Raw genomic sequence first — 27,749 nt, 5'->3', positions numbered from 1 at the left:
ACCACCTGCCCACCACCAAAGGGCAAACAACAAAGTAGCCGATGAGCTAGAATCTTGAGAGCTAAAGATTCAAATAGTTTCCTTTGGTGAATACCAAATTAGAGCTAAAAGGACCATGATTAGCTCCTAGATTTACATTTATAAACCAAACTTTACATGCCAATAAGACTGCTGAATGTTTGAATTGGAAATGAGGTTCATAAAGACAGTTTGGACTTGTCATTGTCAATTCTTGCTACTTCAAAAAGAGGTGCTTCTCACGAGTTACAGATACACAGTGGGCACACACAGGCAGCACACAGGCAGCAGTTCATCAAAGGAAGGAATTAGTATTTCCTAAAGTGTATAATTATTTCTTTAAAGAGTTGTCATATTCGAAAGGCAAAGAGTATTTCAATCAGGAGAGAGCCATCAGATAAAGCAAAGATAATTGATAATTATTAACAGATAATATATGATAATAAGTCTTGACAGAGTCTTTAGTGCCCCGATCAGCAACAAGAGAGACTTTTTGTGATGTTGGAGATAGTCCTGGTGCATTCTGGGACAGATTTTAAGTGGACATCAAATAAATAAGATTGCATAAAACTGAACTAATTAATCTATGCTGGTGCTGTGTTTGTGAAGACATTTGCCACAAGAGGTTAAGATGGTGATTTTGTTTGTCAGCTTGATTTTATACTCTCCGATGCCTAAAAAGTCATTAGTGTAGCTTTAAGCAAGCTAGCAAGAATGATAAATGAAGGATCGTTGCAATCCATGACAAGGTTTTTCATTTTGGGAAAATGTGATGTAAAACCGGGGCAACATTTACAGAAAGAGTGAGAGGATGAGTCAGCAGCACAATTCCTTTGCAGAGTTAAATTAACATCAGTTAACATAAGTAACATCAATATATATAAATCCATGAAGCACTTCAGTAAAAGAAAGGTTGCACATTATTTTAATTTGGATGAAGTTGAAGAATCTCAGTACACATCTCTAAATATGACTCATGGTTTAGAAACGCTTTTTATTTATTTACGCATGAGCCTGTCGTTGGGGGTGACAATTGTAGACCTAGCAATTTTGATTCATCAGATGTATTATTGGCTCAGATAACAGGCCATTATCATTTATCGAAAAAAACTGAAAAGGAGAAATAACTGTTGGCTGCAGGAAAGGTCTGTGAAATTTAATCCATTACATCCACAAGGCCGGTCCTAGAATTTCAATCCACTTGCAAAGTTTGAACTGGGTTGTCAATATGCTTCATCATCTTTCAGTAAATGATGTGAATTTACTGTATGCTGACAATGCTGCATTGTTATTATTGAGTCTCATTTGTTTCCAGAAATGTTGAAACATTCACTTTCAAAGCAAAGATATACCACTATTAAGAAGTGAAGGTCATTTGTGTTTGTAAAATGTTTCCAAAGCTTTCGAGATCCTCACACATCGCCTTACAGAAGAGCCTCAGAAAAGGTCCTGCATTGTGTGCCATAGTGTGTGTGTGTGTGTGTGTGTGTGTGTGTGTGTGTGTGTGTGTGAGAGAGAGAGAGTGAGAGAGAGAGTGAGAGAGAGAGAGAGTCAGTCACGCCTCTTTATCTGTCTCCACATATGCACAGCCTATTGCCTTGAGACAAAAGGGGTCACACAGTTAAACATTGTTGGAGTGATGACGGACAGCAAACTGAAGGCACAATGCACAAGGCAGCATCCTGTAGGGGCTGGTATGGACCAGCACCTCTCTCTCTCTTTCTCCCTCTCTCCCGCTTTCTCTCTCTCTCCCTCTCTCTCGCTTTCTCCCTCTCTCTCTCTCTCTCTCTCTCTCTCTCTAACACAGACAAAAGCAAGGTTCATGCTGCTTTTTTACACATGCAGAAATACTGTAATACTTAATGACACAAAATGTGTCTTTTGACCCACAGTATAAAGTAGCAATGGCAGGTTGTGTGTCCATGCATGACAGCAATAAGAGGTGAGCAGAGCGAAGAGGGAGGCAGCTCTACTGAGGAGACAGGACTGAGTGGGAGGAGAGGATTCAGAGCTTTTCTGAGCGGCAGTGAAAACACGAACAATTTAAACCATTTGCTCTGCTATATATTTCTACTTGCATCATAAATAAACTTATGACACATTTGGTATTTCTGCTTTCACATGTTAAAGCTCTAGTAGTTTGGCTGTCATTAATCTGCTGAAGGTATATAGTCTTGGTAAATGCATAAACTTTCGTGTTGACCGCTGAAAGTTGGTGTTGACCAAATTTACTTTGTTTACACAACATATTGTTTTTTGCCCATATTACGAAAAAAGACTATATTGCTACTAAGCTCTTTACATGGCTAATGAAACATAAATAACTAATGTTCCTATCAACATGCAGCCGTGCATACTCAGAGAGAGGCTGTGCATGGTCGAACAAGTCCACCACCGGTTATGTTAATCGGTCACCACCTTCTTGTAAGTCATACTACTTTTTTTTTCGTCAGAGCATTCAATTTATTGATCGCTATTGGGAGAATTTCAACAAATATAACAAAAGGTTTTTGAAGAACATTACCAAACCTACCTTTTGGTAATATATCAATGTATGTTTTTTTTAAGTGATCAGATCTGCACCAGTATGACCATTTGACTTACTTATAGCTATAGCTTTCGTAGTTGATTGGATTTTCATTGTTTAGCATGTACAAACATGACAGCGGTATCAATCATTTAACTTTTCCCACAAATTTCAGAGTATACCTGCAATGCACTTCAATGCATCACAACTGCCTTACAGCTCCTCAACTTTGAATAATGTATTATGTTACATCTGGCATTTATTGTTTTAATCAAACTGTATGAGATGCTGACAAGAAAAATCAATAGTATTCCAAAACAACATACAAAAAAGTTTATTTCCAAATATATCCCTTTGCTTCCTATCGACAAATCAATGATCAATGAATGAAAACACATGAGAACACACACTTATTAACAATCGTCATTAGTGTCAGAAAAAAGGCCCCACACGAGATAATGATAATATAATAATATAATAACACCGATTGTAATAGAAGGTTTTGTACTTCACAGCAGAAATGCAATAAATTGACACTGGACTCTTCTTTGCTGTCTGCAGTGCAGCTGAATTGACGCGGTGCAATGCATTCACACCAGAGAGTGAATCGCACCACAAACTGCTTTGAAGAAGTGTATGGGCCTGCAGAGGTCAACATACATTTAAGTAGTTTTTAAGAGTTTAAGAATTTAAGAGTCATGGAAAAACAATTAGCTCAACATATTGTCCATATTCTCAGAATCCCTGCAGGATATTTTACCCTTGTCCTGCCACCCCTCTACTCAACCCTCTGTTTTCCCCTTCAAACATTTTCCACAGAGGACGAATAGAACATTATAAACAGATAGAAATATGACGAACATTTCTGCACCGTGCTCATTCCTTTCGTGTCTGCCTCAAAGCTGCAAGCACGAGGACAAGGTTACAGGCCCCATGAGAGCACGTCGACGGTATTATGTTACACTGACAACGCCTCTAACAATATTGTGTCTTATTAATCATTGATCTGGTCGCTGGTGTTAGTGTCAGTGCACTGGGGATTATGTTCACAGCACTAAAGGTGATGATACATAGGCAATTTTTAAGGCAATGAATATATAATTTAAAGGTTCCTGCAAAACATATGCTTTTGAGAGGGAGGCAGATTAACAACAGATATAATAACATGGTTATTGAGGACAACACATATGAGGAATAAAAACCCTTACAATTAAAGATGTTGACTGATGTGCTAAGATGTGGTGGAGTGGTTTAAATCCAGCATGGAGCAAAAACAAATCCCTCCAGAAAAGAATACAAGCTGACAGACAGAAGACATGACACACTTTTGATTCAGATCTGTACTTGTATGTTCCTTTGAGAAATCCAAAATTGACAATGACCCATCACAGTGACTGTATGTTGGCACAACACAATCTTTCGGTTTGAATGTTGTACAGTAAAAAGCTGCACCTCTCAGTGGACAAGCCAAGCCAAGATAATGCCTAAACCCCTATATTTCGTATTATTTCAAAATGTCTTTTCCTCCAGAATTGAGCTCTAAATTAACCTCGAAGGATACCACATTAAAAGCAAGAAAATGAGAACTTGTCGGTGCTAAAGATATCAGTTCATTATTAATATATTAAAACGTTTTGATGGAGTCCTGAGGAGCCCTTAAAAAAGTCACAGGTCAAAGGTGACGCAACAGCTTTCCCGTCTGTGTTGAGAATGCCTTGGAGGAAGGGATGATGTCTTGTCTTGTTTCCGTTCAGAGTAGGAAACAATTTCATGTGTCCTCCTGCGCTTGACCTCTGCTACCCATTGCAGACGGGGAGCCAGAGAAACAGAGGAGAGGAGGAGAGAAAAGGAAAGAAGAGAGGAAGACAGACAGAGAGAGAAAATATCCATTCGTCTAGCAGCATCTGTGCCCTTTAGTTTGTCCGGAGCTGGTAATCTGCCAAGAAAGGTAACAGAAGAGCATTAACAGCTTTCTTCCTCCTATCACTCCTGCACATTGCAATGAGGACCATTAAGATGTTCACAAACTATCTGTTGTGGAACTCGACTAAATCACAATACCAATATTTACCATATTCCTTTCTGAGATATTTCATTCTCTGCCATTTCAGACTTGACTGATCATTTCTAAAACCCACATCTAATACTAGTAATACCTCAATCCCAAATTGGCAATATCAGAGTTATTATGGTGCATAAATGTGTCAGTACTGTCTAATAGAAAGATAACAATACATGGTCAAAAGAATGTGGTCACCCCATATTTTTTATGTACTATGGACGGGGGTCTGCTTTTCAGGGTTCGAAGACGACACCTTTAGCTACAATTAAGACAAATGTCAAGGCTATATGATATTTCAGACCTCAGTGTGTTTGTTTTGGGGAGGAACCATCGTTATGGATTACCGTTTGAAATGATGCATTATTCCCAAGTTATTAATGTATACGCAATCTACAATTGTATGTTAAATAGAATACACATTGATGCTTGAAAACTCCAACATACCAGCATTAAAGATCCAGCTGCAGCGTGATGCTGCCCGATCACATTCTGACCACTGACAGTGTGATATTTGTGAAGTCGTCACTTACTGCTGTTCGGTGCGGCTGCTAAATGCCTGTTCATCACTCATTAATAAGTCAGCAGTCAGTCTACAGTATCAAGAATTTGTTTAATCAGTGTGAGTGTGTCTGCATGTAGTGCGGAGTGAAATGTGATCAGCCCTTTCTCCTCTCCTCTTCCCTCCCCATTTGCTGATGGTGACAATACGAGAAAGGTGATAGCGTTCTCTTCAGTCCCCCCGACTTTATCACTCTTCTTTCTCTCACTCCTATCTCCTGTCTTCATCTTTTCTAGCTCTCTCTTTTTGCTTCCTTGCTGATGTTATAGCAAGGCGATAGCATTCACTGAGTGCCACCCTGGGAGCATCATGGCACTTTGTGGCATCATTCAACCTCCGGCAGCGACTCGTACCTAACATCCAGGTAATGGATATGACGGATGTTATAGAGTCAGGTTCATTTGTCGGGCGTATGTATTGGGCTTCCATCTCCATATAGTTTCCATTTGCCACACATTGACTAGTGAGCTAGGAAAGAGGATTTTGCTGCAGTCCCATCGATATATTGTAGCTTTAATGTGGACATATGCAATTTTGTGTGATCTGTCCAAAATCAAGCACGCTTTAAAAAAAAGGTAGAGATGTAGCTTCTTCAACATATTTCAACATGTGTTTGAGGTAAAATCTTAAGTTGGGTGACAAAAGTTCAAATCTCTCGTCTCTCTTGGTGTCTTGCAAAAGGGTTCATTCCCAAGGCAGCAACTGGATCTACTGATCCCAGGAGCTTTGCTAAACCAGCTTGACTGCATTCTACCAGCTGTACAGTAGCCCTGGTAAAATGTGGTCGAGTGAGAATCAAACAATTTCATGCCATAAGCGAGCAGGCTTGTAAAGTTTCCATCCTTGGCGTCCTGTGTGGTATCAGTCTATGGCCCTGAGGTCATGGCTCATGGTGATAGAGCCAGGTAATGGATATGATGGATGTTCTACAGCCAGGTTCACTCCTAGGCCACACACTGAATAGTGATGCAGAAAGACTGATCCTGACACCTCGTCGCAAGGAAAATATCTAATCTCAGGGTGACCTTGGGTTTGCACTCAAAAATCATAAAACAGCAAAACGGCTTTCCATAAGTCCTACACAATGTGGACACTGGATATTTCTTATTGACATTCAGTGTAATATATGATATCTATTATCATGCGATTGCCTTATTAACTTTTCTGTAAAAGTGCTGGATGTGTGAGTATATTTAAGTGTGTTTGTTTTCACCTCCACTTTGTGTGATGTAGCGCACCCATGGTAATGCGTGGTAACCGCTCTTCTCTATGATCTTAAGGTAACGTACCTACGGAACACAGACAAGTCAAATATAGTTATTTCACTCATTCATACACACCAAAGTATTAATGTATTTATATATATGTCTATGGTCTGTATGCTTCAGTGTGTTCTTGACAACCCACTTAAAGCGGGTATAAATTACCCCTGTCTATTGAAAACCATGTATCTCTGAATTTGGTAATTGAAAAATGTTCAGACAAATTGAAAGGCCAATTGTTCCTTCGTGGTTTGAGAAAAAAACATTCCTACTTCTAAAGCTAAATAAACCATTTAAAACCCAGTAGATCATCAGAAATGCTCTTTACTGAAAAGTGTTCCGCTTTTCTTACTTTATGAAAGGTTTTGTTTCAGAGATACATGTTTTTTTAGGGTAGTGATAAAATGAAAATCAGGAGGCATATATATATATATATATATATATATATATATATATATATATATATATATATATATATATTTGACCAAAAAAGAAAAGCTAGTGTATGGTTGTGAATAAAGGGTACAACCTGAATCCCAGACACGGTGAAATAAGGTATCTCAAAGTTAACTGTGATTGGTCTCTTTGCTTCCAGCTCATCACTGTCCACACTGGGAAGCCCAAAGCTCGCCCGCATCACGTACTCCTTACCACCCTACATGTGCGAAAATAGAAAAGAGGAAGTTACAAAGTCGCTAATGCATGAAGAACATTCAGAGGTTCACAAAGCCTCGCAGGTAAAACAGGTATTTGACTATAGTTAACACAAGGTTATTTATATTCATGACAACGTGGGACCACTCTCACCCTATATTGATGGGGATCATATTTACAATTAGCATCTGACAGATGTATATAGGCTATAAACACAAGAAACAGGTTAATCATTCTTCATACCAGCAATTGTTTAACACATCATCTGAGCATGTAGTCTGTAAGTCTGTACTTTGGTTTTACTTGCTGCAAATCAGTTACCATATTGACTTGAAAGTCCCTGAAAATTTGGCATCAAATCACTTTCTCTTTTTAACATTTACAACCTATAACTAAATAAACAAACATCTAAGTTATAGTCTTGAAGAAATTGAGTCTAACTCTAAAAACCTTATCTGTTTCATCAGGAATGTGTGGGTGTGGTCTTATCTATATTGATTGATAGTAACCTGGCAACCAAAGCAAACAACCCAGTTATAATAAAAACTTTTTTTTGTCAAATGTTGTATGTTGTTATATGTAACATTACCCTTTTCCAGCTGAGCTCTGCCCAATTAAAACCAGTGAGAAGAGCTCAGAAAAAGAAAAAACAATGACAGAAACTCATTGGAAGTCAGCAAAACATGTCCTGACCGACAGATAATTGTGTGTTCATGTACGACTCTGTCATAGTAAAAAGCCAATTGGGAAAGAGAGTTCAGCTTCCTAACCTATTGACACTAACTACAGTCGGCATATTTGTATCCTTGCCATTATAGAGCTACCGTGGAAAACCTTATTATCTCTATCCTTGCTTCACACTCATAAAAACATATTTCTTCTTTTGCATGATGTACCAGACCCGATGAATGAGAAATGTATGAAAGACAAACATATTCATGCTCGTAAAATTGACTAATTCCTAAAAGGTTCTTATACGTACTTTCCCTATTAAGATAGTTCTGTTTGTAGAGTAGGTTGTAAATAATTGGACGGAGCTGAAAGCTAGTGGATGAGTCTCTTATCACAACTTTCCACTCAGTCATCTTTGTTTCCTTGAGCCTCTATCACACATTACAAGTTGAGTCTGGTTCCCTGAGAGAACACTCTGTTTTATAGTGTCCAGATGTTGATAGTGACAGAAAAAGATGTACTGCAGAGTCGTATAAGGGCTGGAATACAATACGTCACCAGTAAGAACAATTCTTAACCCTCCTTGACAGACTGAAGGCGGAATGAATTACTGAGGAGATATCCGAACTTGACAGTCTGGTTTTGATGAAAGAAGAGACTGATACCAAAAAACGTGAAAGGAAGAGCAAAAAAAGGGAGCGATAAGATGTGTTATTTGTGTGTGTGTGTGGACGCTGATCATAATTTGATAAATGGGTGCTGTGGAATACGTGTCAGAGTAAAAATACAACTTCTTTTTCTGACACTGGGACTGAATAAAGCTCATGTAGATACGAGGCATCGTTGGTGGTCTCTATTAAAAGTGTTAACATCAAAGTATACATTTTATAGTTATTGATGCATTATTGTGTGCATCACTTTTATGTTGCAGCTGGTAAAGGTGGAGCTAATGTTATTTACTTTATATACTGCCAGGCTTGTGAAAACACCTCACCAGGGACCAATAAAGTTGTATCTTAACTTGCCCAAATGTATTTGCCGATTATATTTTTGGAGAGGGGCCTTTTAACTGATTTTATCAAATAGATATTGAACGAAAGGTGCAATATGTGCCTCTGAATTGTAGTGAAGTAAAAATATAAACAGCAAAAATGGAAAGTAAAGTACAAATACCTAAAAATTGTTACTTTTTAGCATACTGACGCTGGCTTTAAAACCTTACGGCTGCTGTATAAGATAGAACAGTTACAAAACATCAACATGTACTCATGTAGTATTTGAGATTATAAACTGTGATATTGTGTATCCACACTAACAGGGAAAGACTTGATGTTCCACTGCACCGCGCTCTTCTCAGGCACCCACTTGGCGCTGCCTGTGCTGGTCTTAAACTTGGGTGAGTCAGCGTCACTGGGCACTGGCACCAGAATGGACACACTGTTGGCTGTGGACCGGGTCTTAAAATTACTCCGAGCCTGTGGAAGGTCAAAGAGGACAGAGTTCAAATGTCATCGGAGGCCTTTAAAAAAATAAATAAAAAAAAAAAGAGCATGCCCGTCCAACTTCAAATCCAGAAGGTCTTTGTGATTATGCACACTGCGGCTTGTTAATCTGAGTTTGTATGGCCGTCACTGCCTCAAACAGATGGGAAGCGTTAATCCACCCTTGAAGTATGTGTCATAAATACTAAACAAGTTTCAGTGAAGGGGCTAGATGAGTGGATAAAGTGGTGGGGCTCTGTATGTGTCTTCATGTTTGTGTGTCACTCATCCTCACCTTCACCTTGATCTCCACACGGCTGTGAGAGAACTTTTCAATCACGCTCTCGATCCATATGAGAGGCTTCACCTGTCAGAGAGAGAGAGAGAGAGAGAGAGATAGAGGGGGAGTGAGTGGACAAGGTCGGAGAGGCGAGCACAGAGCTGAAGTGCATCACTACAACACACCTCACCGGTGACACAGTGGTCGAGAGAGAGAGAGAGAGAGATATTGTGTTTGTTCAAGGGAGACAATCACCGCTCGGCTGGATAGATCACATAGATTTCAGGCACAGCCGCCCCCTCAAGTATCCTCTGGTTCATTAAGCAGCATGTCAGGATGATTGGCAACATGTGGCTGAGCAGAGAAACTGAGCCGCTACTTGTCTTGAAACATGTTAACTGTTGTTGTAACTTGGCATTTATACTCAAACTGAATCCCCTTTCAAATGTGGTTATAAAAGAGTTGTGATGACGATATTTACTGAGGCAAGATATTTTGCAGTTGAACAATACAATATATCAGTAAACTTCAGAGATATAATACAACAAAACTTATTTTAACATTAACCCCTAAAAAAAACAGCAAAAAATGCATGATATATTTATAGTTACATTTGTGCCAATATTGGAAAATTTCTACCAAATTATCACAATATAAAAGTCTAATAATTAACATTGTAGGTTGTGATGCTATCTGTGTTTAAACTTTAGTGTGAGACAAATATGAAGTGTACTCTTGGTGTCGCTGGTATGCAGGTGGTGTGAGTGTGTGTGTTTTTGTGTGTGTCCTACTTACTGTGGTGTTGAGGCGGTAGGACATGAGCTCGCTCTCGCCGTCGGGGGGGATGAAAGAGATGGTGCGGTCGTTCTCGAAGCGTGACAGACGGACACACTGATGAAACTTTACGTCCTCCAGTTCCACTGCCTTACTCTTCTCTCCTGACACACAATACACACAGAAATACAAAAAAAATGATTGAGAGCCTTCCACGCAGCCTTGGGAAAATCAAGGTCAAGGCAATGATGACTGACAAACATTCACTCAGCACACACACACACACACACACACACACACACACACACACACACACACACACACACACACACACACACACACACACACACACACACTCCCTCTGTTATTTCGCTGTTACATTCATACACACGTAATCACAGTCTGTGTGCCTTCAATGTGCTGCCATCTTCTTCTGAAGCCCATTTAACTGCCTCAAAAATGCGTCCACACCTGCACTAACACACATACAACACAGTAAATACATATTGTAATATCAGCCAGAAAAAAACCCTACTTCTGAACCCTACTCACAGAACTTACCCATTTGCTGTTTGTGGAATACATCCACCTATTACACTAATGCGGGCCGTTTATTATGAAATATAAAAAAAAAAGTCATGATTACCAGAGTAACGCAGCAGCAGCGCTCTGCCCTTTATCTAACCTACTTTTCTAAAACTTCACAAGAGTACTACAGAGGCTGCTATAGACAAAAATCTGCAGAATGTGTCGGTTAGATGAAAAAAATTCTCTGAATAAATGGATGGAGCAAGAGTGCAGCGGTGTTGCAATGGGCATTTCAAAGCGCAACCTCCTTAATGGTGGCATTTGTAGTCTGCTGGAGAAAGCCTCCTCCTCTGTGCTTAATGGAGGGTGCTGAGTGGTGGAAAACTGCTGTAATGACTCTGGGCCTGTGGGCCTTAAACCAAATCCCCCATTCAACAGCGAGCTCAAGGCCTGTCTCACCTGCTCTGAATGCAACCCTGGCCCAGCACTGCCGGAGAGAAAAGTGTGTGCATGTGTACTTATGTATGCAGCTTCCCTGTTCATTGTCCTCCCTCTCTCGAGTGTGTGTACGTGCATAGGTTTATGCATATGTTCCTTCTACTTGCTTGTTTCTCTATTGATTTTGTGAGTGTGTGTGTGTGTGTGTGTGTGTGTGTGTGTGTGTGTGTGTGTGTGTGTGTGTGTGTGTGTGTGTGTGTGTGTGTGTGCGTGTGTGACATTTCCTCATGCCTGAGAGGGGACTGGCTGAGGTCAGGTCTAGAGGGAGCACAACGCTCCTGGACAAGCAAAGCAGAAAAGCCCTTTAGAGCATTTTCTGTCTCTCTACTTCGGTTTGTTTTTATGTCAGTAACACGCACACCTGCATGCAGTGGCATCAAGACAACGGGAAAGAAAGGTCGTACGGGACACTCTCTGTCACCGCTAGGACCTCAGGGGCCGGAAGAAGAGACAGGTGTGTGTGTGTGTGTGTGTGTGTGTGTGTGTGTGTGTGTGTGTTCGTGCATGTACATTTGTGCACATGCCAGGTGGGGATTGAAGATGCAGCAGTGTTCCCTGTGGTTCACCTTTAAGGCTGCTTTAATATACAGCCGCAGACAGGAGGAACTTAATCTGTTTTCTGTCTGCTGTAGCACAGAATAAAAAGAGATACAAGAAACACAGGGAGCCATTTTATAATGGCATGTGGAAAATACTTCTGTCCAAAGCATCGTACGGTGCTGTAATATCACTGAACCAAGCAGACAGAGAGACAGGTTGACACAGACTTTTAAAAGGTCGAGGGCACAGGATACGGTGGATTATTTTTCTCAAATAAAAAATGATCTGCAACTCTTTTTGTTTGTCGATTAATCATTTATGTCATCTTTCCAGCAAACATGCTAAATATTTATTGGTTCCACCTCCTCAAATGTGAAGATAGGAAACAATACTATAGTGGAAAATATTGCCGTTTTGGATTGTCGCTTAGACAAAGAAAGTCATTGAAAAAATTTTCTCAGCACATTAATTGGGATATAATCAGCAGATTAACTAATCATGAAACAACATTCTTAATAACCTAAACCTCAGTTCATACTGTCCAGAATCAGAGCCTTTTAAAAAACTAATCCCAAAAGAAAACATTCAAATCCACACATTAAACAAACAATACCTCTGATAAGTAGGAATTAACCTCTGGGACATGTGGCCAGGGTCTAGACACTCAAATGTTAGAAATGATCAGATATTTTAGTGTTTCTCTTAACTGACGGATGTCTAAAAGAGTGACTTTTGTGGACCATGTTTTGTGAATTTCATGCACCAATTTCAAACTACTCTGAATGAAACTTGTATGAAATGTCTGTTCCATATCGTGACAGTTATGGACATTTTCCAGCAGAGGGCAGCGTTAAATTACTTATATTCTTTCTCACATTTTGGAAGCATCCAGCTGTGATAAAATGTGCAGATCAGGAAAACATTATAAATGCCAAATGACTGCAAAAGGATATGCAAAATAAAGTGTTACTGCTTAGGATGAGAAGAAAAAGCATATTTTAATATGTGTGTAAACATTCAGCGTGAGGGCGTTTGTTGCTGTATCTGTCGGTGTGTTTGTTTGATCGTTATTTCTGATCATCTTTTCTGATGATGTGTTTTTTCCCAGACTGCAAAACACAGCGGGGGGATTGTGTGCTGCATATACAGTATATCCACAGACCCTCACCTTTCATCTGCAGGGCTGTAGCCTAGGGTGAGGATTAACTGAGAGGCAAAGAGGCTAGACAGTGATGGAGCCTTTCCCCTTCAGTAACGAGTAGTAGGGGGGAAGAAGTGAAGGCAGGAGAGAGGAGAGAAAAGAGGGAGATGAGAGGGGGACGGGGGAGGGGGTGCAGGAACAGACAAGGGGGAGATGTAGCAGTGGGAGACGTTATTGGGGAAATTGGGAATGTAGGAGGAGAGGGAGAGGAAGATGAGGAAGGATGAAAGCTAAACCGAGAGAGAGATTTGCAAGAGAGTGAGGTTTAGACAGAAAGAGGAGGTGAAAGTGGAAGTCTGAGGGGGAGTTCAAGGCTAGTGCTCTACCATCAAGCAGTAGTACATTTTCAACTACATTCTGCCATTTCAGCATTACTCGTGCAGATTTTAAAAGGCAAATTTATATCAAGGGGAAAATATTTTTGATTTAAAATGCAATACAACTTCTCCTGTTGAAAGTTTTACAAGTCCTCTATCAATAATGTCAAATCTTGGCAGCTTGAGATAAAGAAGAAATGTAAAATATTCCTCTGTGTCACTGATGCTGTCAGCTGTTAGCCCAGTGTATGAAATAAAGTGTGCCAATAGCAATTTATAAAATGTAACTGAAAGGGAAGTAATGAGATCAAATTGGCTGCTGCCTGATGCTGTACATTTACGAATACAACAACAATAAAGCTATAAAATATTGCATTTTTAAAGAAGCATTGGGGTTATATCATCAAACAAAACGTGTGTGCTTTGCATAACCTCAGTTAGTGATTCCACACCTGGGGTACATGTACCCCGGCCGGTACGCCAGCAGTTACCAGCTGGTACATGGAAATATTCAAAGATATAACAAAATTATCCATGCTAACCCTTTTTTCCCCTCTCATATTTGTTGAACAGGATTCAAGTCAACTTCACCGTTAAAATGACTTCCTCATTTTCAGCATATGAAACTTGCATGACACTGAGCATGACTCACGATTACTTACTGCCTGTTATTTCAAACAGCACTTTGTCATTGAGGCCCAGTCTGAGTTCAGGCATCCCCGACAGGACTACCCTGAGCTTGATGGTGCCCACTATTTCACTCCGCAGGACGCTGCCGCTGGCGCTCACCTGTAGACAGACCAGAAAAGCATGAAGTATTAATTCATATTTAGAAAACCGCATTGTGATCACTTGTACATGTGTATCAGCTATGATATTGTCTGTACAGTTAAATGTGCAAGTCCACCTGAAAGTACACAAGCTTTATTTAAATAATGATATGATACAGATCAATAGCCGCCATTAGTACATAGAAACAGACTGTGGGACAACACTGAAAAGGAATCAGCTTGCAGCTTGAGACATGTAAGCGAGGTGTTGATGTGAAAGAGGATGAAGAACTAAAGACCTTTTAAAAAAAAAGTCCCTGGTCCCAGAAAAGAAAGTGGAAACGGAAGTTCTATAGCCGTGCTTACATACATATATACATACATACATACATACATACACCTTATCAGTTTACCTTTGACTCACAAACACCTGCAACTGTGTGCTGAGTCATCTTTGAGATGTTGCTTCAAGGACAATAAAAAGACTCTTCCTTTTAATTTAAAATACAGCTACATGTTAATGTATTTATGGCCGTTTGTTTCTTAAGCTGCACGAAAACGTAGCCCTTGTCTTTATCCTCAATTAAAAAATAGAAAATGCTTTCCTAAATGGGTTTATCATGTATCACATAATCTCACTGATCAGTGATTATATCTGTGTGTGTAGTATTGTTGAAAAAATTAGGTCAGCAAGTGACAAATATAACTACAATAATGACTACATTTATCATATTATGAGTCAATATTTGTATTATTATTTTTATAACAACATTTATGAAGAAATACTCTGCATGAAATATAATAATGTTTCTTTTCCACCAAATTAATACATTGAGTGTGTTCAATCTTTTTTAAGCCATGTATGGGGGCATTTTACTACAGTTTTACAAAGCAATATCGTTTTACAGCAGTTATAAGTCATAGACTTTATCAAAAGTTGAGAATATTGTATAATAAAATCCCTTTTTGAGTATTAAAACTGACTAATGTGTTTTATCTGCTTAAATTGCCTTCAAACCTTTGAAATACACTACTGTATAAGTCACTCCTCCGGCATACAATGGTGAAACGTAAACACCATAAAATGTTATTTTGAAAAAGAATAGAGGATTGTTGATATCAGAGACTGTTTTCTTAGCAATTCAATTCAAGGAAAGAGACTGTTAGGAGGAGTCAAAACATGCCGGGGCTTCGGCAAACACACTGACAAACTCATTTGGCTTCAAGGAGGCACTTTGACTTTTTTAAGAAAATGCATAATAATGATGGATTAAAAAAGTGGAAGATGATGGATAAAGAATGTAGCACTGATAGAGTTGATAAGTCTATCTACAGTATCTGTTTTGTTTTGCTTCTTGTGACCTTATATATTGTATTGAGAGTATATTCAAGTAAAAAAAAAATAGTTCCTTATCAACTAATATTCTTACATATTGTAGAAATATAGTACTGTAATATTACAAAGTACAAAATAAATGTCTGGGATGTCTATAATAATAATAATACATTAATTTTATATAGCGCTTTTCAAAATGCTCAAACACGCAAGTGTCTCTTTGCTGAGTCAATTTCTATTTTCTAGAAAATATGATGTTGACAGAGCAAAGATTGTCCTCACCAGTAGGTTGACTGACTCAATGACGTCCATGAACACTTCGTTCTTCCTGTACTTGATTCCCTCTGACCGCCAGGACACGGCATTAGTGATGGTGGCTGGAGGTCGAGGAGCTCCGACTTCTAATTTATGACCCTGCTGGGTGATGTACCTGAAAGAGACAAAGGCAGAAAAAAGTTGTGACATGCGTCAAACTTTTTTTTTTTTACTCTGTCTGTAAACCTGCCCCTACAAGTGGAGCCCCTACAAACCCAGGAGGGCACAGTCCTCATTGAGATGCTTCAGACAGAGACAGCATTTCCAGCTTTTGAGAAATATCTCAAGAAATGACCGCAGCGATAATAATTAAATCTTCTAATCTCATTCAAGATTTTCACCTATAAAAAGGAGTCTCATCAACAAAATAAGGTTCTTATTTTGAAGTAAAATAAACAGAAAATTACAACACACAACATACAATATGTTGTATAAATCACACCTCATGAATTAAAATAAGTGAGCAAATCTAGTGTGAATAATTTAAAGAAGGTTGTTATTCATGTTTGTGTGAAGGTTAATTATGGATGTAATTGGAAAATGGAGATTTAAATGAACCCATTGTGACTAAAGCCACTGATAATGTGTCTTACATGCATTTGTTACATGATACTAAACTATCAAGTGTTGCTTGGGTGAATAAAAGTCCAGCATCAAGTGTCTTAAGGAGATGCCAGAACAGCTTTCATAGGTTTGGAAGCTTCTAACACTGGAACATTGCTGGGAGTCCCCCTCCCATCTGCTTCACACATGCATGTATTTGATCCATTGCTCATATAAATATATTGATTGGTGCAATCAATAATATGTGTAAGTGCCCGAGGCCTTGACTGTGGCAAAACTCTTTCTCTTTATAGTTATCAACATTAATATTTCCCCTGTATATCCGTCCATCGATCCCCTCATTCACCGCACAGTACTGTGGGCCGTCTCTTAAGGTGCTCTGGATGTGCCCAGGGAGACATGATGAACTGTCACGAGAATAAGAGGGAGCTGTAAACAACATGTGACCCGCCCCGACACTTTTTACTTCCCTTGACCTTGTTGCCACTGCAGAGCTCTTTTTTTGACTTATGCCACCACATTTTTCCTTGGGTGTTGATTCTTTTCATGTTTTCACAATATACTACTTTACTTATTATTTTAAAAAAAAAAACACACATCCCAAATAAATGATATGCTTCAATTTAAGTTTAGTTTGTCACTTTGGCAAAAACAAATTGAACGATTTTTTTTCATTTGGCATTCACTAAAAATAACCGTTCAGCCACTACCCTTCTAAGGACTGCTGATTGGTAAAGTATCCTGGGGGGCAATTCAAGGGAAAAAAAGGTGTTTCAGACATTCTTGTTAAAAACATTCTGGATTGGTGCTGTTGACCTGCACTTGAACCTGCTGTGGAGAAGTGGCTGATATTCACAAAAAGACAAGATACAATGGTTTTGCCTTAGACCTGCTTACATTCATTTCCATCAATTTCTCAAAACAAAAGTGTGCGCAACTATTTTAAACTGCCAACACAAACGCCTCTTCGTCTGACCTCTTCTCTTCACCCTTCTCCTTTCAGTTGTCCCTCACCTTATGTTGACCTCCAGAGGCCTGAGCATTTCCCCCTGAGTCAATCACACACTGACCCAATGTGCCACAATAATCTGCTGTCCTCAAGCCAGTGGAAGCGTAACAATGCCATTTTCATGACTATAAATATATTGCTTTTGTTGTGGCTGTTTCTGGATGAAAATGGCGGATAAAGTGGTACATGTGCTAAAATTGTGTTAATGCAGCCAAGGTACTGATTTTTGGAATGACATCGTGGTCGTGATTCTTACTAAGTGTGTATGCATGAGGAATGTATTTTCGGTAGACTAAATACAGCTACAGGAATGGTGTGTTCCATATGCTGTTTCTAATTTGAGAGACGGGTTGCACAAAGTTATGCACAGGTCAAACAGCAACGGTATTAATAATGTTTCTATCTTGCTCCAGACTCATTTCTGGATTGCACTTCTGGGAACCAACATTGCAAAAATATTGTGCATCTGTGTCATTGATTCAACCGTTCAAAGTATATTAACTAAAAATACTGACTAAACCAGATTTCTTTGCTCAAATAACTAATTGTTCTTTTTTTAATTTAATTTAAATTTATTTAAACTTGCAATAATAGTTTGTTTGTTACTTGTCGGCAGTGCAACAGCGTTTTGAACACAACATTGACAAATCATTATCTTTCAGGTTGATATGGTCAGTGGCAAACGTTTTCCAACGGAGCAACATTATAATTCATTTGGAATTGTGTTTCTGTCCACCAGATGAATGTAAGGTCAATATTGACTCTATGTTAGGACCATTTTTGGTCTCTACCAACTCTTGATGGAAATATCTGGCTCTTTTGTGGCTCAATGTTCACCAGCTAGTCGCTAACTGTCTCTGTCCACTATTTGGTGCTGAGCAAGAAGTGTACAGTGGGGTTTCTAGAGCTGAAAACAAAGACTTACTGAAAGGTCTTGTTTTCCAACTGCACGTTTTCTATCTAATTTCAATCGCAAAAAGCGGAAGATAAACACGTTTTAAATTGATTGACAGATTAAAGCACAATGTTTTGTGCCTTAATCCTTAAGACTTGGTTTTCTATCCCAGTTCCTCCCACATAGAGGGTCTTGAGCGCAGGTTGACACATAGCAAAGTCTGACAGTGCCGAGAGATAAAAGGCGGCGACTAGTGGGCTTGAGGTCGACGTTGGGTTGTTTTGTTGCTTCTGTGTTTGTTCTGTTTTTCCCTGATTCTCTTCAGAAATGCTAATGAAAGGATCTGGAAGCCGGGTTGGCAGCAAACTGACAGATTAGCATAACAATAGCAATCACAACAAAAACACACACACACAGATATGAAGGTTCATACGAAGACACACACATGAACGGAATCACATGCATCCCTACAGTCTCACTTGCTCAGTCTCTTGCATCTTCCCACACATGCACACAGCATGCAGACAGAGAGACAAAGTGAATGAGTGTATGTGAACTGTGTGCGTGTTTGTGTGTGCGTGTGTAAATGCACAAGAGAGAAATGACTTTTGTGCGTCTCCTTGGAGAAGAGAAGAGCAGGGCTTTTCTTTCTGAGAGTCTCGAGTGTGTCCAGCTGACATTGTGTCTTAGTGCCAATAGGAGCCTGGTAATTATCAGCACACACACACACACACACACACACACACACACACACACACACACACACACACACACACACACACACACACCATTTTGAATGTTTAAAATACAAGTTCCCCATTCATTAGAATCAAAGATGATGATGTGCACACAGAACCCATGTTATCATGGTATCGCAAAAGGGAGCGTTGAGCCCTTCCCTCGAAACAAATGCCTCTCTGAGGAGCCAAAAGGAAGGAAGAAGCAAAACAACCGTGTGTACACCCTGAACACAAACACCTGTGAAGCCCTAGAATAGTATCTGCTTCAGTTCATTTCACTTGCTGAATAGAGTTCCTCCATTCATTATAGCTTTAGTCACTGGTTGTACTTTTCTAAATACAAAAATAAAATAAAGCAAATGGTACTTAAAACTGAATCCTTGTGTGCTCTCACTCCCATCACTGCTGGTAAATTACAGTATGAAATACACTGCTGTTATTTTACTAAAACACTTGAATGTGTTGTTTTCTGATTGATGACACAGTTACCACTTGAGCAAATATGGTTACCTTCAAATCAGACTGGAGTGCCTTAGTGCAGTACGTCCCTTGAGAGTTTGAAACTTTAACCTCATACCCTCATCAGCCGGATTCATGTTACACTTAAAATGCCTGATCACAGTGCCAACGGACATAGTTGATTCACGTTTTGTAAATGTATAAGTGTTGACCTTTTTTATGGTTTAGGAATGATTATTGTACAGAAACACTTTCACTTTGAAGTTTTGCCAATATTAGCCACAATGGTTATGAGGCATAAACATGCAGACACAGCCATTCTTATTGTTTTCTTACTCTTGTAGGATCTTGCTGTCCGTTGTCTGAGGGAAACCAAAGTCCATCACTTCATCCATCAGCTCGTACACCGTCACAAAGTTGTCACGAATGCTCTCCTCCTCAAGCTCCTTAAAGTACTCCTTAAAGACCTACGGACACATACAGACACACGCAGTTCGACAAACACCACATGTTGTATTATATAATATGAAAGTTGTTTGGTTGTACTTTTTTTTCCATTGTGTTTAGGCAAGGAAAGTGTAAATTTATGCCATCTAATTGCTGTATTCAAGAAGCAAAAACCTGGAGACACAGCATTGGATAGATATTAAGCAGCGAGGAAACAGACAATGAGTAAGAGCTATAGTTGCACTGGCTGGGTGGGTTTATAACAGAAGTGAACACAAGTAGCAGTAGTTAAATATGTGGACTAAAGTTTGAGGAAATAGACGCACCTGTACAATTTTATAAAGAAAGGTGTACACCAGGGAAGCGTTGGCATTCTTCTTCGTCATCGCCACCACTGAAGAACAGACTGTTAAGAAAGAACTGTACATCCACAGAAATTGACAATACAGAGATATGTAGCAAACATCTATTATACTGTAGGTGGTTATGAGATGAATGCAATTAAATAATAAGTTAGCTGAATGAGTATAAAGCGATTGAGAACATGGCCACGGGGAGATAAAACAGCTCAGTTGTCTAATGCAGTGCACTGGGAATACCACTTACTCACAACTGCAATATCATGCTGAATTAATAATGTGTAAGGAGGTTCGACTGCCCAATCTCACATTCAGGGAGGAGGATATACAGTGCGTAACACATTACAGTGAATATGCGTTAAATGTTTCAACTGGCTGTGAAACAGAAGCTGAGAAGCTGCCTGCAGCTAAGAGAATATTCAGGTATATGTGTCCGAGGCTGTGAATCTCTGTTACATTTGTAGTCATTTCTCCACAAATATGATTGATGGGAAGGCTCTCACATGAAAGTAGAAAGACATTTGTTGTAAAGGATACAGTAAAGGTTGCTGTGTTTAATCCACAGGAAGTGAGAGGAGCCGTGGGTGACCAGAGGTGTGGCCTCAGCCTCCTCTTCTCTCTTCATCAGGATGGGCATGAAGTGGTCAATCTCATTCATGTCCATGTTCCCCTTGTAGTTACGGCAGATCAGAACCTGGATCCAGAATATAAAGAACGAAATATAGAGGCAGAAGACATCATTATGAAGCCACTACCCAGTCATTAAATGTGTTTATAATACGGGTAGATCAAATCAAGCATTCTGATTGGTTGAGAGTGAGTCACGGGGTGTACTTTATTCAGCCATAAAGTACTGTACAGCCTGTTTACATTTAGAGCGTTCCATATCAGTGCGCACTTAAAATAACAGGTAGATTTAAATTGCGCGACCGTTAGTTGTCATTTCAAGCTTGACAGTTGACAAATTCTCTAAACTTAATGGAGGAGAAAAATTACAGAGAAAAGACAGGCAGAAGCCGCGAGAGCACTTCTTTACATCGGTGGCGGAGTGTCATCCTCCACCCTGCTTTCAACCGGCTTGCGCGTCGGGCCTAACAACACCGTTGAACAGTATTATTGACGATACAGTACTGCCTCTTGTACCTTATTGCTTAAATAGCTTTTGGCTGAGACACCAAACCTGAGCACTCAAGCTTAAACATGCCTCAAGAGCCATTGGCTGACGACACACCCTGACCTCATGGAAGGAAATGGCACCACTTTCCAAGTTTATCTCACAAGGAAATGTGCAAACTGTGTTGCTAACTTCTGATGATGAATGATGAATGCCCATCTTCTTATCTTGGAACAGGAGCTAATGCAGACTTTAGATAAACTGCAGGGTTTCTCGGGTTTGAAATGATGGCAACCAAAGGGGCCACACTAGCAGCATGGCTATATGGATGATAATGTCAGTCTGTCGGTGGGTCCACCACTCTGGTTCGGACTGAAGTATCTCAACAACTATTAGATCAATTGCAATGAAATGTTGTACAGACATCCACATCCATCTCCAGAGGACAGATCCTTCTGATTTTAGTGATATCCTGACTGCTCCTTCAATGCCACCATGTGGTTTTGAGTGAAATGCTAAGCATTATTGATTGAACATAAATTGCCATGACATTTTGGCGATACATTCATGCCACCATCAGGATGATATTATAATAACATAATAGCATGGCTGTCTATATATTTTAGAGCCGTGTTTGCATACAACCACTTTCTCTTGTGTGTATGTTGAATCCTTTTTTCCCACATCTTTCAGGATGGCTTTCAACAGTCTAAAAAGAACCTGTTTGTAATGAAAAGTGGGTGTGGACCTAAATACAGCTAGCTACTCAATTACTTATGGACATGTCTATGAATGCAGCCTATCCCTAATACTAAAAATAGAGCATCTTATAACTGTATACCTTCTGTTCTTTTGAGGCTAGTGTCACGAGAGATCTTGATATTTAATGGCTGAATGTCAGTGCAAAGAACTGCCCTCCTGTGAATCTAAGAGGCCGACATCCTGACATTTACTAAACAAACAGTTGGATCACTTTCAGCAAAAAAAAAAAACCTCCATTGTGGTTGTACAAAAAAATAAAACACACACACACACACACAAGTAAAAGTGTTTTTGTTGTTGTTAAGTCATGGATTTCAAGTGATTACAAACGACATTTACCAACATTGACAGAAACACAGGCCTCCATGTTGATATCACAGAACTGCGCTTTTTTAATAATTTCCGACATATTGAAGATTCCGTGAGAAATCACTGCACACCTTCCTGATCTTAACCGAAACACACACAACAAGATGAGTCAGCAGTCCGGACACAGAGGGAAGTGAAGAAATAGATCAAAGCTGCTCCGCTTGAGGGATCTAGGTAACACACACACACACACACACACACACACACACACACACACACACACACACACACACACACACACTTCTTCAAAAGAAGAGTCGGTTGGACAGGGGTCACACACAACAAAGGCAGGAGGAAATAAGAAATAAACAAAAAGGAAATGCCAAGAAAGTAATATAATCTGGGGGAGAAAAAAGGATATGAACAGGCCAGTGCTCAGCTTCTGTGAGCGTAACATCTCAGAGGCAAGAGTTCAGAGGTTACTAGAGACAGAGAATGAGGTCGGCAAATCTTTGCATTAAAAAGAACCTTAAGATAAGGTATCCTGAGGTTCACTTTCTAGTTTTCAAAAAGAACACTGAAAGTATATATATATATATATATATATATATATACATACATGAATTATATTACAATTCTTGTGATGTGAATGGGATCTAGGTAAGGTGATGTTTTTATTGTATCTGGTGAAACCAAAGGAGATTTTGCAGCCTCAGCTGGCCTATAAGGTTGTATTTTTTTTAATATATTATTCTATGTAAAGTGTGGGTAATGGACTGTTGGCCAGACAAAATAAGCTATTTGATCAAATTATCTCGCGGGATTTAAGAAAGTGTGATAGTTTCTTGCAATTTCAGACATTTTGTAGTCTAAATGCAATACTTGTTGCAACGTTGATAAATTAATCGAATGATTTAAAAACAACAAAATACTTAATGAGCAGCTAAAGAACATTGCATACGATTAAAAAGCAAAACATGAGCACTACATGTTTAGTAAAAGGCTAGTTTCCGCATGTGGAGATGCATGAATCACAGGGTAACAATATGACTGTGTGCCAGTCATTTTAAATCAAATACATTGATGATGAAAAGTGGTGACACATTTATTGTCTGCTCTTTTATGCTGCTGTTAACTCCTCATTGTCGGTATACAGTGGGGGGCCGTGCATTTTCATCCTAGGCCTGCTGTCTGATATCGTATACATAAATACGTGCAGGACGGGATGCTGTTCGGCGCGCACCCATCGCTGGGTGAGATGCGAGCAGGGTGAGATGCGATGAGATGGGCTGGGAGGACAGCAGGTCCAAGTGTTACACAGAGTCCACAGGGAAAGTCTCTGCAGCTGCAGCTGCTTCTTCTTCAACAACTTTAAGTGACGGATCGCAACCAACTTGACTAGGTGCATACCTCCACCTAATGTACCGGAGTGTGTGTGCAGGGTGCTGTTCCTGTCTCAGTGAGGAATCACAGTACATAACCCTCTCGCTGGCCTTCACCATGTGTTTAACCGGCGGAGAGAGAGAAGAGAGAGAAACATAGAGAGAAACAGAGGTGAGATCTGATTGGACAAAGAGCGCTAAGCAGCGCGCTTCTGGCCAGACCAGAAGCAGACAGACCAGGCAGAATGAACAGACAGGAGACATGAGCTGGTCAATGAGAAAATAAGCTAATAGGGAAAAATAATTATAATACATGTAGTGTATTTGTGAAAAACAATTACATGATAAAATAGCTATAACTTTGTGATTCTGTTTAGGCCAGTAGAGAAGGCTTAGCAGGCCTTGACGGCCCGCTACTGTCGGTATATTGATGTGTGTTTAACTTTCTTTCGCTAACCAGCCACTTGTTTTGCGAGCCATTGCAGACAGCTGAGAGCTGAATGAGAGGATAACAGCACAGCTTGGAGATTCATCTTTTGACAATGCATTCTGAATAAGGCTGGAAGCTGTGACAGTTATGGCCTTGCTATGATCACAATGATGATTTAGAATAGCATGTATTCCACCTTTAGGGTATTTAGGAGTCAACATATCATTGTCATGCTGTCAGCTGGTTTGAATGTGTGCCAGTTACACTCATTTTAAAAAGGAAAACATCTGATAGCGTTGTACATTCAGCAGAGGCAGAACACTTCAAACAGAACACCTCACACAAACAGTTAGCATATTTCATGCCCCAAAGCAGAGCGCAGCTACTTAATAATCCAGGTCTCATTAAATTTGGCTGGGAGTGTGTTAAGAACCCATTCTGTCTGATATGTGTTGGCATGTACAAATACATTAAGAAAATCATAACTACATCCCTCCATTACATTAATTACACATCTAATCATAAGTGTCATTCATCTATGACGAGCAGCTTGAAAGAGTTTAGTAGAAGATTAATAGAATAATAGAATAAAATAATAATAGAATAAAAGCAATAAAATAAAAAAATCAGACAAGTTGTAGCACCAAAAACAGAAACAGAGCTGGCAGAGGAAATAAATATATCAATATAAAATATATGAAATATATGAGCAAATTGTAGAGACAGACACATATTTATACATTTCACAATGAAGAATGGTACAGAAGAGCAACTATGTATAACGTAAGTTATACATAATCTACAGCAGTATAGGATAGTTTCTTACAGAAGTGATCCACTGCTGGTTGAATCCAGAAGTATCAACATTTGTGTTGTTTTACTTCACAAAAAGCAACGAGAAAAAGTCTTCTCTTAAAACCACCAGTGGGTTTAAAATACTATGTGGTTCTTATTCCAGGTGAACACAAGGCAAACATTAACTAACAAGAATAAATAATAGAATAAATAAAAGAATAATAATTAAATAATTAACGGTAGCTTACTTGTGGACAAAATAACGACACATTGAAGGCTGCAAAAAGATGACTCTGAGTTGTGTATCAATTGCAACCATTTAACATTGTGCATGCTCACAGTGCCTCTTTTTCTAAGCAGAACTAGAGGTTCATTGTTGCTCAAGACGCCCAATTCAACAGAACTAATGCACCAGCAAGCATCTCTGAACAGTCCACACACAACAGCACTGATTTTGTGAGCGCAGAGCCAACGCTGATTTCCCTCTCTGGAACATCAGGGCAAAGGTCTTGCATGCCTAGTTTGGACTTGGCATTATCTGTTATGTTTAAAGGATAGGTTTAAAGGATCAGCAAAGTCAAGTCACAAATGTCCGTACAACATGTTGTAGTAAAGCCTTTAAACAGTTGCTGAGATATTTCAATCTGGACCAAAGTGCATCACGAGGGCTAAAAAATAAACAGATTGAACCGATGAAAATGAGGTCATTCTAGTACAATTACACTCTAATGGGGAGGAATGTGCACTGTCCCTGATAGATAAATAAATAAACTCAAAAATACAACTGAACTGCAGCTCCTTTGGGACAATTGCTGTGTGCCTAAAATGTGAAACCTCACACTTGTATGCTTCCAGCTAATGCAATGTGCCGCTTCTCATTACAACCCCAAACTTCACTGGGAACAAATGCTGCCATGCTGATTTCAATAGCCTGACATTTCAAGTCTCCCCGGTCCCTGCAGCCAACAGCGTGCGGTCGAGTGCCCAGGAGCTACAACTCAGAAGGGTGGAGGGGTAAAGGGCAGAGGTGGAGCCTGTCTTCTGTGTAGTAGCTGTGTGTTTTCAACTGTGTCTATAAATGTACTAGAGTGATCCGTCCCCATGACCACAACTGGTTTCGGTTGGTTGCCTCTAAAATTATTTTGGTCTTTGGTGCATTCTAGTTTAGTAGATTTTTAATTGCACCCACAATATATGCAGCTATACAGGCGGATGACCTTCCCTGGTCAGGACAGGACGGAGGGAGGGAGGGAAAGGACTGAAGGTGAAGAGCTACTGACTTTGCCCCAGGGCACAGATAGATGGTTAGGGGAAGAGAAAACATTGGATCTGCACAATCAGACATGCTATGAGGGACTGATCCTTTTCGTTAGGCATAAGGCGACTTCATACCTTTTACATGTAAAACCTGAAGTAAGAAGTAGTACAAATTCAAGTGTTTTTAGTGTCTTTTATTTATCCCATATCACAGCATATATCTAACAAATAAAATGCATTTTCGAGAATGTAATTTTTTTAATACTAATAGGGACTATACTATTTTCATTATCAATTAAACTATCTATTACATTCTCAATTCACTGTTCAGGCTATAAATGCAAAACATTTAGAAAATGTGCCCATGAGAATCCAAGTCCAAGGTTTCAACTTCAAATTGTTAGTTTTGTCGGACCAAAAGTTTCAAACTTAAAAAAAAATTGATATAAAAGCTGAATCGATGAGTCTAAAATGAATTGACAACTATTGTGATGGTTGATGAATCTATAGAAAGCAAAAATGAAACGAAATTCAACCGTATGCTTCTGACAGTTAACTGAATCTTTGGCAGTTGGACTGCTGCTTTGAACAAAACAAGCAATTTGAAGACACCTTATGTTTCAGGGTAGAACATTTTCCAAAATGTTCTGACATTTTATAGATCAAGAAAACTATGGACAGATTAGTTGTTGATCTGTCTTATTGCAAGTCACCGTCCTAAATGATATGTTTAGCAAATTCTTATATGTGAAAAGCTGGTCCCATGATGTTTGACAGTCAAGCTTAAAAATACACAAAGCAAACGATCGATCAAAAACTGTTGATTAATCCATCAACTGCTTCAGCACAAAATACTGTAATCTACAAGTGCCTATGGATTTGTCTCTCAAAATGCATTTCCTGTGAAAGTCAACCTACTGTTTTGGCAAACATCAATATTAAGTAAACCACTGTCGATTTTTAAAGAATAACCTATATTGGGCTGCAAAAGAAGTATGAGGTTTTAAACTTTGAAATTGGACACATAGGCTACAATGAGGCTGCATCGCTGCACAAGAACAAGCCCTCTGTGTAGACTCAACATTGGAGAAACGAGTTTGGCCAGTTGAGGCTTCTTCTGTCCTACATGAGGGCACATGCAGAGTGACTGAGCCTGTCTCTGACAGGACATGCGAGCTTGATCCAACGTTACACCAATACACATCATGCTCATATATTCTCACAGCAGGTGCTTCGTAGATAACCCCGATGTCAACTTTCCCAACAACAAGTCACCACAAACTTAACGTTACCTTTCCCTTCAGGTCCAGAATAAATACTGCCGACGCCGACATCTTGGTGGAGAAAAAAATCCTCGAGAGCAAGAACTAACCGAGATAATATGTAGGTCTAGAGTAAGATGTGGGTCACTTAAAGGGGATAAGATTCGCTCC

At 39.5% G+C, this 27,749-nt stretch overlaps 1 protein-coding gene across 1 annotated transcript; it reads right to left on the bottom strand.

The window, feature by feature from the left end:
• Positions 1–2,887: 2,887 nt before the first annotated feature.
• Positions 2,888–27,747, bottom strand: ap1m3 (adaptor related protein complex 1 subunit mu 3). The gene is made up of 12 exons (XM_079221182.1): positions 27,609–27,747; positions 20,805–20,961; positions 20,235–20,302; positions 19,798–19,928; positions 15,762–15,909; positions 14,036–14,162; positions 10,311–10,453; positions 9,531–9,602; positions 9,071–9,229; positions 6,958–7,083; positions 6,380–6,455; positions 2,888–4,481 (listed from the first exon to the last, which is right to left on the bottom strand). The coding sequence occupies exons 1-12, from the start codon at positions 27,648–27,650 to the stop codon at positions 4,459–4,461; spliced, it is 1,272 nt and encodes a 423-aa protein (XP_079077308.1). The 5' UTR covers positions 27,651–27,747; the 3' UTR covers positions 2,888–4,458.
• Positions 27,748–27,749: the final 2 nt, after the last annotated feature.

The sequence above is a fragment of the Taurulus bubalis genome, assembly GCF_910589615.1.
Source record: "Taurulus bubalis genome assembly, chromosome: 7".
In the NCBI taxonomy this organism is placed as follows: domain Eukaryota; kingdom Metazoa; phylum Chordata; class Actinopteri; order Perciformes; family Cottidae; genus Taurulus; species Taurulus bubalis.
Note: the sequence above shows the minus strand (reverse complement) of the source record. Positions and strands in the feature narration are given on the sequence as shown.